Source organism: Budorcas taxicolor, chromosome 13 (genome assembly GCF_023091745.1).
Source record: "Budorcas taxicolor isolate Tak-1 chromosome 13, Takin1.1, whole genome shotgun sequence".
Lineage (NCBI taxonomy): Eukaryota > Metazoa > Chordata > Mammalia > Artiodactyla > Bovidae > Budorcas > Budorcas taxicolor.
The window spans coordinates 39,068,937-39,089,030 of NC_068922.1; the positions used below are offsets into that span (position 1 = coordinate 39,068,937).

At 48.5% G+C, this 20,094-nt stretch overlaps 1 protein-coding gene across 1 annotated transcript in view; it reads left to right on the forward strand.

Annotated features, from left to right (window-relative positions):
• SLC24A3 (solute carrier family 24 member 3) overlaps positions 1–20,094 on the forward strand; it is a 423,377-nt gene that overhangs the window by 313,301 nt on the left and 89,982 nt on the right. The window contains exons 6-8 of the mRNA XM_052650424.1: positions 8,462–8,536; positions 11,831–11,915; positions 12,680–12,783. Coding sequence (XP_052506384.1) covers positions 8,462–8,536; positions 11,831–11,915; positions 12,680–12,783 — 264 coding nt within the window. The remainder of the gene's footprint in view (positions 1–8,461; positions 8,537–11,830; positions 11,916–12,679; positions 12,784–20,094) is intronic.

Genomic DNA, 20,094 nt, shown 5'->3' on the forward strand with positions numbered 1-20,094 from the left:
TTATTTGGTATGCTAGAAGGTAATCCTGGTAATGGAAAAAAGAGGAAATGGAACAGGGTCAGAAACAGGAGGAGGAGAAGTGCAGGAGAAGGAGGCTCCATGAAGGTGAGGTTTGAGCAAAGGCTGAAAGAAGTGAGGCACAGAGCCAGGTGGATGGCTGGGGAGAAAGTGAAACTGGCATAGAGAATAACCAGTGCAAAAGCCCTGAGGCAGAGCTTGCGAGGCTCATTCACACAGCAGCCAGGAGACCGGGTGCAGGCGGCAGAATCCGCAAGGCAGAGAGTAGGGGCAGCAAGGCATCCACAGTCCGTACTCAGCATCAAGAGATGCTACCCAACAGTCCAGACTCGCAGCTTCTCTCTTGGGAGACCAGAAGCTCTGGCCTTGCTAAGCACATATTCTCATGCAACACTGGTTAGGGCTGCCCGCTTCAGATGGGCATCCACTGTTCAGGGAGCCACAGAGCCTGCCTCATCCCCTGTGGGTAGTCGAGGCCCTGGCACCAAGTAGCAGCTTCTGACAGGCATACCCAAACCTGCTGCCACCACCCTCTGTTCCCATCCTGCCTTGACCGTCTGTTCCCATCCTGCCTTGACCGTCCTCCTTCCCTCAGCCCTGATCTCTGTCTGTTCTGTGTAAGACCAGTGAAGACTCCTGCAGGGCAATACCCTCAAAGGGAAGGAAGCCCAAGACAATGGAAGGGAGTTTTCATTCTTGTTTCTACCAAGGAGACTCTCCCTTTGGAAAGAATGAATGGGCTTCCTGGAGTGTTTGCACATACTTCGGTAGAGGATTGCCAGGGGCCCAGGAACACACTTGCCTCCTATTTCTGTCACACTTGTCTCCTATCCTGACTGCACGGTTTTGATGGGGGTGGGGCGGGGGGAGGGGGTTGGTAACTACTTCTTCAGAAATGAACTCATTAACAAAACCCCAAACTCTGCCTTGATCGCATTATCTCACACCTGTTAAGGTAGCTACTATCAAAAAAAAAAAAACAAATAAAAACAGAAAATAACAAGTGTTGGTGAAGATATGGAGAAACTGGAGCTCGTAAACTGTTGGAAGGAATGTAAAATGGTGCAGCCCCTATGGAGAGCAGTATGGCAGGTCCCCAGAAAATGAAACACAGAATTACCATATGATCTGGTGATTCCACTTCTGGGTATCTGCCTCCAAAGAACTGCAAGAAGGAACTCAGACATTTGTATATCAATGTTCATAGCAAAGTTATTGACTACAGATGAAAGATGGAAGCAACCCAAATGTCCAGTGACAGATGAATGATTAAATAGAATGTGGCATATCCTTACAGTAGAATATTACTCAGCCTTGAAAAGGTAAGGCATTCTTACCCTTGCTGCAGCATGTATGAACTGTGGAGACAGTATGCTGAGTGAAATAAGACAGTCACAAAGGGACAAATACTGTAGGATTCCCCTTATATGAGGTCTCTAGTAGAGGTGTCACATTCATAGACACAGAAAATAGAAAGGTGATCACCAGGGGCTGGGAAGAGAAGGAATGGGGAGTTAGTGTTTAGTGGAGACAGTTTCAGTTTGGAAAGATGAAAAGGATCTGGAGGTGATGATGGTACAGCTGTGTGATACTTAATGCCATGAAGCTGTACACTTAAACATGGGTAAAATGGTAAATCTTGTGTGTATTTAACACAATAAAAAAAATGAAGTTTTTAAAAGTCAAAAAATATGGGGAGATGTATAATATATGTATATATGTACTTGTGTGCTAAATCGCTTCAGTTGTGTCCTACTCTGCAACCCTGTGAACAGTAGCCTGCCCAGCTCCTCTGTCCATGGGATTCTCCAGGCAAGAATTCTGGAGTGGGTTGCCATGCTCTTCTCCAGGGGATTATATATATATATATGTACATTTATATAATATAGATATCTCTTTATAGTATATATCTATATCTTTATATCTGTGCATGTGTGGTCAATCGTATATGACTTTTTGCAACCCCATGAACTGTCACTCACCAGGTTCCTCTGCCCATGGAATTTTCCAGGCAAGAATACTGGAGTGGGTTGCTATTTCCTTCTCCAATCTTTAAATCTGTATATATATATATCTATTTATATCTATCAATATGTGTATAAAGAGAGAGAGGTGCCGTGGTGTGGTGATGAGAGGCATGTAGTAGGGAGATAGTTCCCTGGGCTCAAATCCTGCCACTGCCACCCACTAGCTGGCTGACCTGAACCAGGTTAATGAACTTGGTCCGCACTGTGAGGAGGCTGGATTAAACCAGCACCCCGTCCTGCAGCCATGATTGTGAGGGTCAGTGGAGCATGTGCGTGCCTGCCCCCATCAGGGAGCCCCTGTAAGGCCCATGCACACATCAGCCCAGCTACAGAAACCTGTCTCCAGAACATGCCTTTACTGGATATTATGGGGAGATGGCAATTACCAGCCCCACTTCCTTGAGAAACCGACAACCAAGTGAAGTAAATGAGGTCCTCAGGGACTCAGGAACCATTCTCGGAGTGGACCCCATACAAGAGCTGTTGGGGTTGGGAAGAAAGAGGCGAGAGAAAAAGGAAGAGAAGGCAGATCTCACTCCCACAGATCTGAGACAGTGACCCTCAGCGTGCTGACCTCCGAGAATGCCGTCAGCCGTGGGCTTTATCTGGTCATCGTGAGAGGCATCAAGTAACACAATGACAAGGTTTATGCTGGTGAGCAGGAATATTAACATATACTCAACCTCCTTTAGCGTTTGAGTCCCTGTGACAGAATCCTTTTCAGCTGGCAGTGGTTCCAACGACCTTCCGATGCGGACTACAGAAGGACTGGGGGTGGGGTGAGGAGAACGTTCTGGAGCACTGTTGCTGTCGGCCTTTGAGAGCAATGCTCTGGCTGGGAGTGCGCTCACCTGGGTCAGGCTGCTGGCGCGCTCCCATGGGCATCTCCTGAGCAGCAGCCAGTGTTGAGGCTGGACTGGCCCTCCTGGTTCTATCACGATGGCAGGACACACCTCAGAAACAGCAACTGGGGAACTTTGAAAGGAAAAAGTTTCTTACTCCCAGATCCTGGGGGGTACATCCAGGGCCACACGGTGAGGTCATGGGTGGTCAGGGTGGGGAGAGAGAGGGGGGAACAGAGCTGGGGTCCTGCCTTTGTTGAGGGCAAGTGTAGGGTGTCTAGGGTTTCTCTGGTTCACTCTTTATTGGCAAATTTAAAACCTAAGAGCAGGAATTTAGGGTGCAGGTAGGGAAAATCGGGGTCAGTCCACTGGTCACTTATTTGGGTCACTCAGGATTTCTGAAAGGGGAACTTCCTGGGTGAGGCAGCCTGTCTCCTCATCTAGTTGTGTAGCTGGCTATGTGTTTATTGAGACGGGTGCCTTTGGAATGGATGGCCTGGAGATCAAAAGCCTAATGTCAGGCACTTACGTTACAACAAGAAAAGCTCATTGCCAAACACTTAGCTACTGTCCCCACTCAACTTTAGGGAGACAGTTGTTTCGGAGAGTGGTCTACCTTGATTACTTTTTTTTTCTATACAATATTTTGTTTATTTTTTTAGCCATTTAAAAAACTGAAGTATAATTAACTTACAATGTTATGTTACTTTTGGGTATACAGCAAAGTGATTCAGTTATGTATGTATACATCCACACACGTTTTTTGGATTCTTTTCCATTATAGGTTATTAAAAGATGTTGAATATAGTTCCTTATGCCATACAGTAGGCCCTTTTGTTTATTTGTAGTATATATAAATGCTAATCCCAAACTCCTCCAAAAATGCGTTTATTTATTTAGAATAGTTTTAGGTTTACAGGAAAAAATGAGCAGGAAGTACAGATAGATCACAAACATCCCTCCTCTCCCCCTTGCACAGAGTTTCCCTTACGAACATTCTGCATTTGGTGGTGCAGCTTGGTTTCAATACTGCATTTAGTTCCTTTCACAGTCTTCCTTAACCCACTTCCCTTTTACTTTAAGTTGGGGTCTCCTGAAAGCTGACCTTAAGACAATGTTTAGAACTCAGTGGTCCCTTGTGAAGGAAGGAAGTGTTGCTAGGGGTGTAGGAAGTGAGATGGGGGAAGGAGAGATTGCTGCTAAAAGGTGAGCAATGGAGCTTACGACAGTACAGGCTCCTGAAGCTTGATTCAGCTATGGGAACCCAGGAGGATGAAGTGGAGGGATCCTCTCAAGGAGTGAGGGAGCAGGGATTGATGCACCGACTTCCACTGATCAGGTCTTCAAGCAGACTGAGGCAAATTCTGACTACTGAAAGGCAGTGTGTGTGTGTGTGTGTGTGTGTGTGCGCGCGCGCGCGTATGCGCACACACATGCACGCAAAGTCACTTCAGTCATGTCTAACTCTTTGCGATCCCATGGACTCTAACCCACCAGGCTCCTCTGCCCATGGGATTCTCCAGGCAAGAATAATAGAGTGGGTTTCCATGCCCTTCTCCAGGGGATCTTTCGGACCCAGGGGCTGAACCCGCATCTCTTCTGTCTCCTGCATTGTCTGGCAGGGTCGTTACCACTCGTGCCACCCAGAAGCCCACAGAAAGGCAGCAGGGTTCCCTAAAGCCTGATGAACATGGTAGGACCAGGGGGCACCCCTACCCATCTGCCGTGTTCCTCTTCCCTGCAGCGAGCTCCCCAAGCTCAGATCCTCTTGTCAGAATCCAAGGCTGGCTGAGATTGTGTCTCTCTCTAATCACCAGGGCAGTGAGCTGTTCAGCAGAATGATATCTACAACGGTAGCAGAGCCTGAGAGTGGGTGTGTGAGTCGGTCCTGTCATAGCACCATGGGGCCACCAGGCACCAAACTTTTCAAGGGGGAGAATGATTTTTAAAGAAAAAACTTTTTTCCAAGTTTAATCGTATATGACCACTTGAAACCATAAAAAAGAGACGGAAAAAAGGAAGATCTTTTTGTTGTTGTTGTTTATTCTGATCATATTCCCTGGGAGATTTAGAACGATTTCTACCAAAGCCAGATTTCAACAGTCTTCTCTAGAAATTGCTTCTCCAGCACCACCTTCGCTGAAATTAAAGACAGAGAAACATGAGTGCAGATAATGCAGTAAAAGGAAATGGCCTGTGAAAACCGCTGACTGTAGACGCCACATAAACCAGCGGGGCTAATGTCATGCTGGTGGGATACATTTGCCCTCAACGACTCGGAAGTCCTTATGTGTATCAACATTTCATCTAGAGCCATAAAGCCCCAGGCCATGGTGACTTCCTGTTACCTTAGACATTTTGCAGTTTAACTGTTTTTACCAGGGTGCTCTAGTTTATCAGTCCCAATCAACTTTTTTAATTGCCTGATGAAATACAATTTATCTTTCAAAATCCTAGTTCATTAGCCACTTTCTCTGTTAAGCCTTCTTTGACCTCCTTCACCCACATGCAGCAGAATGAATCTTTTATGCCTTGTATCTGTTAGGGAGGCACATGGCTGCAAGTACAGAAATCCCAACTAATGGGGACTGGGGCAAATAGGAGATTCATTTCATCACCTACTAAGAAGTACAGAGGCAGGTGGTTTCTGGCATTAGATCAGCTGGTGAACAGCATTCTTTAGGGCTCTGGTACCCTTAGCATGTTGGTATATATTGTCATGTTTATTGTCTCATGGTCACATAATGGCTGCTGGCATTCTAGACATCACATCTGAGTTCAAGGCAAGAAAAAAGGGTGATTTTACTTGAATCTGTCCATTATCCCATTGCCCAAAATTATGTGAGTGGTCATGGCTAGTTCCAGGGAGGCTAGAAAAGCTGACTATATTGTCATTCAGGACAACAGGAAAGTTTAAACTTCTTGGAAGTTACTTCTTATTATTATTGTTTTCGCTATGGCTCCTTTCATCACGTTGGCTGTAGCTGTTAAGCTGTTGCCACAATAGTGCTGCATAACAAATGGCCTGAAAACCTCAACAGCATACGACAATAAACATTTATTTAGCTTGTGGGTGTTTGGGGTTTAGCAGAACTGGGTTGAGCTTGATCAGTCTCAGCTGAGACAGCGGGGATGACTGGGACATGTCTTGGCTTTTTTTCTTTTCCATTTGCTCCTCTCCAGCAGCCACAGAAGCTAACTAGAGAGCATGGTGGGGTCCGTGCTGAAGGCTAGCGAGCTAAGGATAGTCTCTCAAGGTCACACAGCTTGGAAGTGTCAAGTCCAGGACTGGGTGCGAGGTCCTTGACCCCATCCTGGGCTCCCTCCAAGGCTGCGGGCTGCCTCTTCCAGCAGTCGCTGTGCCAGGCATGCTCCTTGGCCACTTCCCTGGACGGCTTCAGAAGGCGACACCAGCTACTATTTGAGCGCTCCCGTCTTGGAACCTATTCACTCCAGGCAAACCTGGCCCTCATTCTGGGCAAACCTGGAACAGGATAGTGAGGAACATGTGAAGGACATAGCTGCCTCCCTTCTCCCGATACATAAGCCTGAAACATGACCCATGGTCCCTGGCAGCGCGTGGGTCGGTGTCTGAGTAGAGATGTCCTGATGCATTCCAGGGAAGAAAAGCCCTCGTGGTCTGATCCTGGAGCTGCAGCTCACATAGACGACCCCCTCCCCCAGACATCTTCACTCATCGTCTTTAGAGCATGACCCGCATTCACCTGCCTTGGTTCCTGTAGCTGAGCCGCAGTTTCCACTGGCCTAGGCTCCCCGTGGGCAGTCCCAGGGTATTGGGCTGGCTCAGCCCTTTTTGAGACTTCTAATCTGTCTTGTATTAGTGGTGCACCTTGTAAATATAATAACATTAAAGACCATTATCCAACAACTCCCCATCTGGAAGCTTATCCTAGAAATGCAAAAGGATATATGCTTAAAGATTTTTTTTTCCCCAACACTGTTTATGGCCCATTCATTTACAGAGGAAAAGAGGGGTTCACTCCAAATGCAGAGGTAGCAAGGGTTTACTCATGTTCATGCTGATCATGTTTATTCCTGTGGATAAATGGTATATTTCTGGGAACACTCAATTAAAATAAGCCTTTTCAAATATAAATAAATAAGGACATCAGGGGCTCTGACGGGCAGCCCCCAAAAGTGGCTGACTAGGACTCTGAAACTGTCCCCCCCTCTGTGTGGCTGGCGAAGGCAGTCATTAGTCAGTGAGCTGAAACAGGAAGCAGAGATGGGGCAGAAATCAAAAGCGACCTCTGCGTGGGGTGACAGTGGCCCTGTGGGCAGGCTTGGAGAGGATCCCTGGAGAAGTTAAGATGTCCTCTGTGGTGTCTGGAAGATGGGTCAGTAACCCCCGCCCCCCATGTGAGTTAGGAGAACTGACACCGCCAGCACGTGCCTTAATTCCTGGCCCGACAAAGAAGGGCAAATATCATTAACGGTGGTGGTACTGTTATCATCGTAAAAAATGATATTATATTATCCTTTGGAAATATAGGAATGGTCAAATTAATCCCCAAATGCCTCGTTCTCTAAAGTATTTGGACCAGTGTATTGATAGAATCATCCATGTCACCACTTTCAGTAGGTCCTTTGAATCTTCAAGTTTGACTTTGTGCATTTGTTTTGTTCCTTTATACTGTTGTTTTATTTATTATTATTAATGGTAGACCTTTGAGAGAAGTTTTAGGTTCACAGCATAATTGAACAGAAGGTACAGAGTTTGTTCATCCCCCTGCCCCCCACCACACACAGACCCCATCAATATCTAGTTCTGTTTTGTTTATTTTCCCAGTGGGAACTTGACTTCTAGTGGGTAACATAGCAAAGAGTTGGAAGAGAGTTTCTTGTAAGCAAAGTGGCAGGAGGTGCTCTGAGCTGGAAAGAAGCCCATGGCCTGGCAGGCCCCTAGGTGTCCAGAGGAGCCTTGTCACAGAGTATCTGTGGGTGGGTGTCCTACCTCACGCTGCCTCGGGCATGAGACTAACTTGGTTTTCAGTAGGCTTCACCCTTGCAAGCACAGAGAGCCTGGCAAATCTGCTCATTTCTGGTCGTAATCCAAGTGTTGGCACTGCTGTGCATTAGATGAAGCTTCTTACCTCAAGGAAGATCAGTACATAATATTGGAACATGGTCTTGGAGAGAGAGTTTATGGACTTGTAAGAGGCACTGGGGCTTTTAGCCTGTTGAACATAAAATAGATCAAGAAAAACAAAGCAGAATATGGGGGACAGGGAGGGCCTTTTGCTTAGATTGACATTAACCCAGAGGCCCTAAGTACATGGAGGGCTGAGGCAAGGTGCTCTGGAGGGAACGTGTTCTGGGCAGTGGGAACAGCAAGTACAAAGGCCCTGGGGCAGCATCCGTGGCACACTTGGGGATCTAGGAGGTGGACAAGGTGAGCGTGTGATAGGTGACAGGCATTGCAAAGACTTGGTGTATAGTATAAGCTGCTGAATTAATGAAGACAGGATGTTCTTGAAGCAGAGGGTGGCCTGACCCTCACCCCAGGGGCTCTGCCCTGACTCTGACTTTAACCCCTTCTCTCCTCTTTTCCAGGCCATGTACATGTTCTACGCGCTGGCCATTGTGTGTGATGACTTCTTCGTCCCCTCCTTGGAAAAGATCTGTGAGGTACATGTTTGAGCACTGGAACTATTCAGCCTCCTCCACTGAGGTCCTGAGGAGCCCTGCGTGCTGCTGGGTGGGAAGGCCAGGCACCAGGTAGCCCAGAAACTCACTGGTCTGCTTAGAGTTTCGGTGTGCCCACCCACGCTGTGCTGGGTAGTGCTTAGTCGCTCAGTAGTGTCCAACTCTTTGAGACCCCATGATTGTTGCCCACTAGGCTTCTCTGTCCAGGGGGATTCTCCAGGCAAGAATACTGGAGTGGGTAGCCCTTCCCTTTTCCATGGGATCTTCCCAACCCAGGGATCAAACCCAGATATCCCGCATTGCAGGCAGATTCTTTACCATTTGAGCCACCAGGGAAGCCCCAAAATACCAGAGTGGGTAGCCTATCCCTTTTCCAGGGGATCTTCCCAACCCAGGGATCAAACTGGGATCTCCTGCATTGCAGGCGGATTCTTTATTAACTGAGTTACCAGAGGAGCCCATGCCGATCCATAGCTGGGCTTTAACCCTTCCGGCCAGCTCTCCCTGCACCATTTGGCATAACTCGAAATGCAGTTTGTGTTCTGTTCCCACTTTCTTTTTCTTTTAAGTCTCACTCTTCCTTCCTCCTTCCTCCACCTTCCTCCCTTCCCTTTCATTCTGCTGCCATAACCCTCCCTCATGATTCGTGGGGTCCTCGAAGAGTGAGAAGTCTTCAGCCACACCTCCACCATCCTTCCTCTCTGTGCATGTGCAGAAATACTGCCAGCAGGGCCTCAAAAAGCAAGACAATGAAAGAACTGGCTGCAGAGACCAGGAAAGGGTCTCTTCGAAGTCAGCCCTGGGGACGCCAGGGCCGATTACATCCCTTTCATCTGACAATATTTAGCATATCCAGAACTCTTTCAATTCTCTTGCTTCTTTCATTTCTTTTTCTGATTTGAAATGTAATTTTATCTGGAAGCTTTCTGTTTTATTTTTAATTCAGAATCCCGTTTTCAGAAAGTCTCTCTGCCAGGTGCACCTCCTATCTGTCCAGAACTCCTCTTCCTTCACGTTGCCCTCAGCCTGGACTGTCCCTCCTGCCATGTCTGAATCACTGGGTCTTGAGGGACAGTGGGGAACAGAAGTTACATTTCCAATAAGTTCCCAGGTGATATGCTGGTCTGAAAGCCACACTTGAGAACTACTAGCTTACGCAGTTTCTTCCACCTCCCGAAGTCAGTCAGTTTTGTGTACTTGAAAGAGAATCATCCCACAGCAACCCTAGAGAGACCCCGGGAGTGGGTTCCTCTGTACAGTGGAGGTGGGAGAAGGGAAGTGAGAGAGCTGGTTTCTGAGATGGATGGCTAGCCAGTGTGGAGGCCTTTTGTCCAAAGCAATTTAACCCTGAGAACAGGGTCACCTGATGGAGAAGAGGAGGAGGCACCAAAGTACCAGTAATCAGGGTCATCTGTGGTCTCTAAAATCCACCAGGAGCAGTTTACTCCTCATACAAAGCCAACCACTCTCTAATCACACATTGTTTAGTAGCCAAGTTAAGACCTGGTGCTGGAAATGTACATGCAATTGTCAGAATGTGTTCTCCTCCACTGGGGACACACATGGCACCTGTGAGCACAGCCTTTGGGGGAGGAATCAAGGTGAAATGTGGTATGATCCTGGCCATCATGGGGCCTGGGGCTCAGAGCAGCTCCAGAGTGAGACCCGGGGACAGGTGAAGTGCTGGAGCTGGAGATGCAGAGAAGAGGGAAACAGAAGAACAGAGGGGAACAGAATTGACTCACCTTGAGATCAGGGAAGGGCTTGTGCAGGGGCAGGACAGGAGCAGCAGTCTCAGTGGCAGTGTCTTAGAAGGACAGGTATGTAAGCTGAGAGTCCAAGCAGGAGAACTGAGCTGGGAGACCCAGGGACAAGACTCAGCGTGTGGGGAGCCCTGAGGATGCCCGGCCCAGACATAGGAGTTTCTCAGGAGGAAGCTGGAAAGCTTTTGACGACTGTTCTAATAGATGAAAAGGGTCCCAAGGCAGGAAGTGCTCCCCAGCTGGTGATGCCAGGACCCAGTGAGATGCAACCAGAGCTGACATGAATGAGGGGTGAAAGAGGAGGGGAGGTCCAGGAGGAAGAAGCAATGTGATGAATGAAGCAGAGAGAGGAACAGGACCTGCATGAGCCTGGGGGTGGACTCCATAGCTAACGCCCCAGCGGGAGCCCAAGCTGGAGCGGGCACAGCAGAGTGAGGCTCACAGCTTCTGGAGAGCCTGGGCAAACCAGCCATGGACCCTGAGCACTGCTGGGGTACCTGCCCAGGGAGACGGGATGCCCGGCCACCCTCACAGCCACACCTTTCACCTTCAGACAGCTGCACCTCCATCTTAGGGTCTTCTCAGAACCACCTGGAAAGTTAACTGTTCAGTCAAGATCCAGGAAACCCAGGTTTCCAGGTCAAAATGTTCAGCAGGGTCCGCAGCAACTTCAGATGGGTCAGTGGAGCCAAGGGCCGTCACCGAGGCCGTGCTGCCCCTCAATGGCTGAGCGGGGAAGTGCAGCTGTGGTGCTACTGGAAGAGGGACCAGGGTCCCTTAAGCTGGGATGCCCAAGGGAGCCGCCTATTTACTGACAGCCGGCAGCTTCCTTTCTGGGCCAGGAGTGAATACAGAAAGGCTCCCCACACCACCTCCCCACACCACCCAAGCTCAGTTCACATGTCTTCTTGCAAATCACCTTTTGGGTCAGCAAGCAAGGTAACCTGGAGAGCTCGTTGTGTGGATCATCTTGGTGGGCTCACCATCTCCTTCTACTCATTCTCACTGACCCCCATTCCCTCTACCCCAGGCTTCAAGGCTACATTGAGGATGGGTGATCCTCCCCAGCCCCAAACTCCCAGACTCAGGGCTCAAAAACTGGTTACCATGAGCCTAATTTAGCCCAAGAACATCAGCAAGATAATGAAAAAAAGTCAGAATCTTTTACATAAAAATGTGGATTTGGGCATCTCTATAAATAGGAATATATGGCAACATAGAGGGAACTGAGATTTTAAAAAGGAGGTGAAGGCCCATCCTGCCTTGCAAGACCACTCCCCTCCCCCCATTATCTCTGCAGCCCCCAGGGCATCTGGCTTGGGATCCCTAGATCTTGTCAGAGCCTTTACTTGGAGGGAACATGTAGCTGCCTCCCTGATACTGCCCAGAGAGGAGGTGTGGCCCAGCTGGGGAGAAGGGGAAGCTGAGGAGGGACTGAGCTGGGACCTGGGGAGTCACAGTCACCACTGTTCCAGGAGAAACCCGGCTCACCTACGCTTGTGCTCCCCCGCAGCGCCTGCACCTCAGCGAGGATGTGGCCGGAGCCACATTCATGGCGGCGGGCAGTTCGGCCCCGGAGCTGTTCACGTCGGTCATAGGTAGGTGCACCCCGAGGAACATCTCAGCTCTGTCCTCCCTGAAGAACGAGGGCTCTGGAAACTGGAGCCCTGAGACCCTGAGGGGCAGAGCACCAGCCTACCCCCTCCACACCCCCCCCACCCCCCGCTGGAGTGGCTGTTTTCATCTTATTAAAGTGGTGTTTTTGCTTTGCATGAATGGGTCCCAGACCTAGTTCCAATGGTCCTGTGGACAGAGGCTCCAATAGAGATTGGAAAATTCTCTCCAACCCTTGGCTGTTTCCTGTAGATCCTGAGAACAGTCTGACTAACACTTAAAAGAACTCCCCCACATATACATGGAATCTAGAAAAACAGCACTGCTGAAGATATTTGCAGGGCAGGAATAGAGGTGCAAATGTCAAGAACAGAGGTGTGTCCACGGGGTGGTGGGAGGAGGGGAGGCTGGGATGAATTGAGACAGTAGCATTGACATGTCTACATATTTGACCGTGTAAAACAGACAGCTAGTGGGAAGCTGCAGTATAGCAGAGGGAGCTGGGTTTGATACTCTGTGATGAACTAGCGGGCTGGGATGGGGGCAGGGCGGGAGACTCAAGAGGGAGGGGATATATGTATACATATGGCTGACTCACTTTGTAGTACAGCAGAAACCAACGCAGCATTGTAAAGCAACTGTGCTCCGATAGAAAATGAATACACAAATAAAAATCCCCCCCACCGCCCTGCACCCCCTTTGGAGGCAGCCCACCACAGCAGCCAGCTAACCTCAGGCTGTGTTTCAGGAGTCTTCATTACCAAGGGCGACGTGGGCGTGGGGACCATCGTGGGCTCCGCTGTGTTCAACATTCTGTGCATCATCGGCGTGTGTGGGCTCTTCGCGGGGCAGGTGAGACTCGCAAAATGTGGCATGGTGGCCTTGTGGAGGTAAGGCAGTGGCCTGTCTCCCCTGAGTGCACCCAAGGGCCAGTCGTCTTGGGTCGGGCGACATGGGGTCTCATGCCCCGAGAAGCTGGCCCAGCCAGGACTGGAAACCCAGGCAGCGTGATTTGGCCTCTGGGCCGATAGATCATGGAGTTCAAGAGCCACGTGAGTAGGTAACCAGCCTGCAGATCTGAGGGTGTCACCCTCATTTTGCCGTGTTGCTGATCTGAACTGGAATGATGTAAACCACCCTTAGGAGTGGAAAGGGAGTTAATGGGGTGGAGGGAGAGGAGATGACAGATTGTTTTTCTTCACTTGTCACAGTTTGGGGAGCATTCTCTCTCTTTCTATAAGGATCAAACATTTGACTTCTGTGTCCATTTGAGCTCACTTTGGGGGTCATGAGAGGCTTTGCATGCCTGCATTTTATCCATAGAAACTATTCCACTGCCAAAAGGTGTCATGGGGCCCATGTGCATCTGGTGTCTGTCTTGGAAAATCTGGAGAAGACATTGATGTCACCACCATGTGAGGCTGCCGGGCATCCACAGCCTTGCAGTGGCAGCTGGGGGTTTGTAGCCAACCTCCCTCCCGGCTGGCTCTGATGCCCTAGTTTCTTTCATAGAAAGATTATTCAGAAACACAGTTCTGAGCTCTCTGCCCAAACAGCCAGGACTCCATATCTTCTAGGAAAAGTGACTGCCAGTAGCCTGTGAGTGTCTCCCACTTGCAGTACCGAGGAACCCGGGGACCCCACCAGCCCCCTCACTATGGGGGAAGGAAGCAGGTTCTGCTGGAAATGGCTGGTTGGTTTGCAGGGCTAAAGAAGTTCCTGCAAACCTTCTCCCACAGCTTTTGCCAGACCCCGGCCCGGGGGCACCCAGCACCACTGACTCTCATGAGGACCCCAGAGTGACAAAGGCCGGCTGCTCCCTGGCACCACTGTCCCCCTTACTGCCTGCTTTTCATTCCCATCATCTTCATGCTGAGTGGTTTGTTTGGGTCACCTGGTTGGTTGGTTGCTTCTGGGGTACAGGCAGAGGGACACCTTGATCCCATCAGGGGTCGGCTCCAGAGCCCACAGCTGGATGCTTACCCCCAGAAGGGGCTGCTGGACAGCTGGGTCCATATGTGGTGATCAAGTTACACCTGACTTGCTAGACTGAATGTTTTCTTTCTTTATCCTTTCAGTCCGTTTCAGTCCGTTAGATTTTATGGACCCACGACATGGCATTTTTTAGATCTCTTGTAAATGTAGTTAGTACCCCCCAAAAGTGAGTGTCCATCTTTACCTTTGGGGCCGTTTGTACTTCCCTGGCCCCCATCTATGCTGGCCGCCCTCTCATTGCCTCCCAGAGATGAATAGTCACAGAGCCCGTGGCTGTCAGCACTCTCTTAATTAGCATCATCACCGTTAGCAGTAGGAGTGTTAGCTCGGCCGGTATTAGTGTTGTCACCAGTTCATTAGTCATTTGTACCTGAAGCTTGATGCAAAGTCAAGCCCAAAGGGGGAGAAATAATGTAAAGAAATGAAACACATGGCTGAAAAGTGCCGAGTAAATGCCACACAACTAATTACATAGGAGGTGGGCTGAATGCACTTGTGTTTCATAATTTATTAGCAATGCGGTTAATCACTGGCTTGGTTAGAACACCTGCTGAAAAGACAAATTGCTTCCTGAACTTTAGCAAGTGCTGGGATCAGTCACTTCGCCCCCCTGGAAGGGCCTTGCCAAACTCCTCTCACATGATCGGGGGAGAAGCACCCACCACGATGGTGTTAGAGGAGCTGGGTGTTGATTCTGGGGCTGACCTCCCTCCTGACTCTCCTTGTCCTGTGCCCACTTGGAGAGTTCCAAGGCTACCCAGCTCTCTTTTTCAGACCTTCGTAGAATCCCGGAAGTCTTTGCAGAGGGAGAAAAAATGATGTTTTGGAAAGAACATGAGCCCAGGGATCAGATACGCCTAGATGTGAATCCTGGCTCTGCCATTTGCTGGCCATGGAGCCTTGGAGAAGTTATGTCACCTCTCTAACCTTCAGTGTTCTCATTCTGTAGAATGGGTACAAGGACATCTACCTCTTAGCATCACTGTAAGGATGAAACAGAGCTTGTTCAGCAGTGCTTGGTCCACATGGTACACACTAGTACCATCAGGCACCATTATCAGCTCTGAGAAGAAAAAGGTTCCCTGGGGTCACTGTCTCCAGATTCCACCCTCAGTCACTGCAATAATTTGACCTACCTCTTGCCAGAACTTATTAACAATACAGTGGAACAGAATGGCCATCATCAAAAATCTACAAACAGTGCTGGAGAGGATGTGGAGAGAAGGGCACCCTCTTGCACAGTTGGTGGGAACGTAAGTTGATACAGCTACCATGGAGAACAGTATGTTGTTGTTTAGTTGCTAAGTCATGTCCAACTCATTTGTGACCCCGTGGACTATATATAGCCTACCAGGCTCCTCTATTCATGGGATTTCCCAGGCAAGAATACTGGAGTGGAATCCTGGAGTTGCCGTTGCCTTCTCCAGGGGATCTTCTCAACCCAGAGATACAGCCCACATCTGCTGCACTGCAGGTGGATTATTTACTGCTGAAACAGTAGGGAAGCCCATGGAGATTTCTTTTAAAACTAGAAGTAAAGCTACCATATGATCCAGCAATACCACTTCTGGGCTTATACCCTGAGAAAACCACAATTCTAAAAGACACATCTACCCCAATGTTCATTGCAGCACTATTTATAATAGCCAGGACATGGAAGCAATCTAGATGTCCATTGACAGGTGTTTGGAGAAAGATGTGGTATGATGGACTATTACTCAGCCATAAAAAGGAACAAATTTGAGTCAGTTCTAGTGAGGTGGATGAACCTAGAGCCTGTTATACAGAGTGAAGTAAGTCAGAAAGAGAAAAACAAATATCGTATATTAACGTTTACATATGGAATCTAGAAAAATGGTGCTGATGAATTCACTTGCAGGGTAGCTAGCAATAGAGACTCAACATAAAGAACAGACTTGTGGACCCAGCAGGGGAAGGAAAGGGTGGGACGAATTGAGAGAGTGGCACTGAAACACGTGCTGTGTGCTTAGTCGCTCAGTCGTGTCCGACTCTTTGTGACCCCATGGACTGTAGCCCACCAGGCTCCTCTTATTCATAGGGATTCTCCAAGCAAGAATACTGGAGTGGGTTGTCATGCCCTTCTCTAGGAGATCTTCCTGACCCAGGAATCAAATGGGGGTCTCCTGCATTGCAGGTGGATTCTTTACCAGCTGAGCCTAAATATATGCATGACCATATGTAAAATAGATAGCTAATGGGAAGTTGCTGTATGACACAGGGAACTCAAGACAGTAGTCTGTGACAACCTAGAGGGATGGGAGTGGGAGACAGGCTCAAGAGGGACGGACATATATATACTTATGGCTGATTCATGCTGATGTATGGCAGAAACCACCACAACTTTGTAAAGCAATTATCTTCCAATTAAAAAAGTTAAAAAAAAATAGTTGAACAACCACGGGATGCCAGTGGGGAGGAATGGGAAGGTTGGGGAGAAAATGATAAGCAAGATGAGGTGTTGGGAATTCCCTGTTGAGCCAGTGGTTAAGAATCTGCCTTCTGATGCAGGGGGTGAGGGTTCGACCCCTAGTTGGGAAGCTAAGATCCCACACGCTGTAGAGCAACTACGCCAGTGTGTCGCAACTCGAGAGTCCATGCACCGCAGCAAAGGATCCTGCATGACATAGTGCTGATCCCTTGTGCTACATCTAAGACCCGACACAGCCAAAAAAAAAAAAAGATGAGGAGGTGTCAGTAGAAAGACCTCAGAGGACTGGTCCTGGTCCCTGCGCCTTCTGATCACTGGGAGGAAAACCAACTTCGGTGAGACACAGGTGCTGCCCTATCTGCCAAGAAGCCCTCCTGGGCAGTGGAGCTGGGACCGAGGGGTGTGGCAGCACAGGACAGACTTTGGGAATGAGCTGATTCATCAATCCCGTCATGGGGCTCACTTGGCAGCGTCATTTACGTTGCTCCACACTTGCATTTGCGGGGAGAATTACCAGTGAGCACCTGTGCGCCTCTCTAATGGTGTCCTGGCATGAAAGGCTGTTAGTGACCGAGTCTGCTCCCCATCTGAAATTAAAGTGATTCAGCCATAAGGCTTGAGTTCCTGTCTCAATTAGGGTTTTGATGAATTCGATGTAATTGAATGTCTGCTACATTGGCAATTTGCGAACATACCCAGCACCTTGGAGTTCGCCTAAGGTGCTTTGGGGAGTTTTATGGGACTAGAAAGAAATTGCTTCTTGGAAAGTAGCTTATGGAAAGGTTCTTGGAATTCTCACAAGACATGTACAGGACTGTGGTACTAAAGATTTTCTTTATTTAAGAACAAAACATAATAACAAAGACAGAACACTGAGATCTGGAGACAACACGGCAATGTGTCTTTCATATTATATCGAAAGAACTGCTGCCAGTTTTGCAAAACAACATACTTATGAATTTAAATCTCCCATTCAGAGTTATGCTAAGCTTTCAAGACAGAAGCATAGGCAGGCAATAAACAGTCTAACTGCATCCCAGATGCAGAACTCTCATATTCTGGTTATTACAGGCTGGCAGAGGAGCCCCTCATTCCTCTCCAGCATCCTAGAAATGTACCTGATATCCTCTGGTGAGGCCCACCTCCTAGTGGCTGGGTTTGCCTTCCTTCTGTGAACACTTTCCCTGTGCCGGCCCCAGACAGCACCCAGGGATCTCTGAATCAAGACCTGCCTGCCTGCGATTGGGTTTCCCCAGGGGAATCTAAACAGCAATTTAAAATTCAAGTAGTTTATCTAAAAGTTGATCTCAGAGACTTCCCTGGTGGTTCAGTGGTTAAGTGCTCCAGTGCAGGAGCTGAGGGTTTGATCCCTGGTCAGGGAGCTAGAATCCCACATGCCTTGTGGCCAAAAAGCCAAAACAGAAAACAGAAACAATAACAATATTGTAACAAATTCAATAAAAACTTAAAAAATTGTTCACATTTTTAAAAAAAACTTTTAAAAAAATAAAATAAAAGGTGATCCCAGGACAGGCCAGCCAGGCAGTGGGGGAATAAAACAGGTAGGTAAAAGCAGCCAAGGGCTGTGTGTCCCCAGCAAGTCCCTGGTGTGGGCAGCTGGGATGGCTGCTTCTGGGGGCCGGGAAGATAGCATAGAACACAGCCTCCAGGTTTTTGCACCCAAGGGACAGGAGCAGGGGATTTATCCACCAGCTTTCCCTGTCATTGCATAAGTATTGCCTTTGAGGGACATTAATTCCATGATGTTCCAATTTACTGAGCACAGGCAGGGTGGACTTTGGGGTCCAGAGAAAACCCCTAAGCAAGTAGACTTAGGAGGCTGGCTGTTGGAAGGACCTGAAATGGTAAAAGGTGGGTAGATATGAGTGGGGTCCACAAAGCATGGCTACACACTCAAAACAGCCTTCAAACATAAGCCAACACGTAGGTCTCACCTCCAGCTCACAGGAAGCAGACACCAGCCTCAGTGCCAGGCTGCCTCCTAGGAGCTCAGGGCCAGGACAGCCTGCTTGCAGGGAATGTCCTTTGTGTTCAAAACAGCTGCCATTCTAGGCAATCTTTGCTTCCACTTGGGATGCAGAAGGCCTGAGCTCCCTAGAAGTGCAAGGAGAAATCTGGATAATGTAAAAATCATATACGGGGATGTCAAGGGACAGTGGAGACCAGAAGGGCTTGATGGACAGATTTCCAGAGAGAGGAGCCCATCCCACGTGAGCTGTAAGCCCTGGTGGGTCTGGACATGGGGGAGCAGCAGGATCCAGAAGTTCACTGGACAAGTGAGCCTAACATCATCCACTGACTTCTGAAAGACCATCCGGGACAATAATGATTTGATGCCCTCACCCCAGATTTGCTGAGAAAAGTGGAAATGAAGGCAGGGTCGATAAATCGAAGGAAATCATTCCCTCTGCCCCGTCTCCCACACTCTCCTGAGACCCAAAATGGACGGACGCAAAGGGAACTGGGAATTGGGAATGCCAGATCAGATCCTGATAAGAACTGCGAAACTGGTCCTTCCTCGGGAAGCTGGAAGGGATCGTGCTGAGCCAAAGTGGGCTGCCACTCAGCCCTGGTCGGACAAAGCCAGGCTGACCTCTGAATGATCACGTCCTCCCTGTGCCAACAGGCGAGAGAAGAACTGGAGATTCCCGGAGGGAAAAGAACCAGGATTATTGCTCAGCTCTCACTCTTCTGTACATAATTTCCAGGAGCAAGCAGTAAGTTACAGGACCCGTGAAGCGGTAGGAACAGAACTCATAACCCAGGAAAGACCGCAGAAGTAAACCACAGATGACCCAGATACAAGGATTAGAAGAAAACCATTTAAACCATCTCTCTTAAACAGGGAAAGGTGAGAGGGAAGAATAAAGGAGGGTGAGTAATTTCAGCAGAGATATGGAAAGAATAAGAAAAACCAGATAGATGTTTTATGTATATATATGGATACACACATATGTTTTTTAAGTTGCCATTTACAGTAAGTCCCTTACATATAAGCCTACAAGTTGTGAACTTTTAAAGATGTGAATGGGCCTTTGCATGTACGGTCACATAGGTTAGTTCACATGTCTGGTGTACATTGTCATGTGAGCGCATCCTCAACACGTGGTTGTACTTTACTGGACAGCACGGTACAGAGCACAGTAATACCGTATCTTTATTTCAAGCTCAGGATGTCCAGAAGCAAGCGTCAAAGCAGGGGTGATGTCACTGGTACTGCCAAGTAGTAACAGTCATTACTTGTTGGGTGCCCAGGCTAACTTTGTTGGACTTATGAATAAAAGTGACTCAGGAGTGCACTCTCAGAATGGAACTTGTTTGTATGTAGGGGACTTACTTAGCTGCACCAAAGTGCAGGCACCGCACTAGATACTTTATAGGTATTGGTAGAAATGCATCTCCTGACTTTTAAGATAGTGTCATCCTCATTCACAGAGGACTGAGTAGCTGGAGGCAGGGGGCAACCTTAAGTAATTCAGCCTGGATTTCAGTCACATGTGCGGAGTGTCAAACCCACTCTCTGTTTACATGGGGAACTTACGACTTTAAAATTCCAGATGTTATTATTGAGTTCTTATAATTATCCCTTAGCTCGTGGGTGTTCCTTAGAAATGTTGAGTGTAGGAGATGAAACAGGGGCTTCCTAGGTGGCGCTAGTGCTAAGAACCCACCTGCCAATGCAGGAGATGAAAGAGATG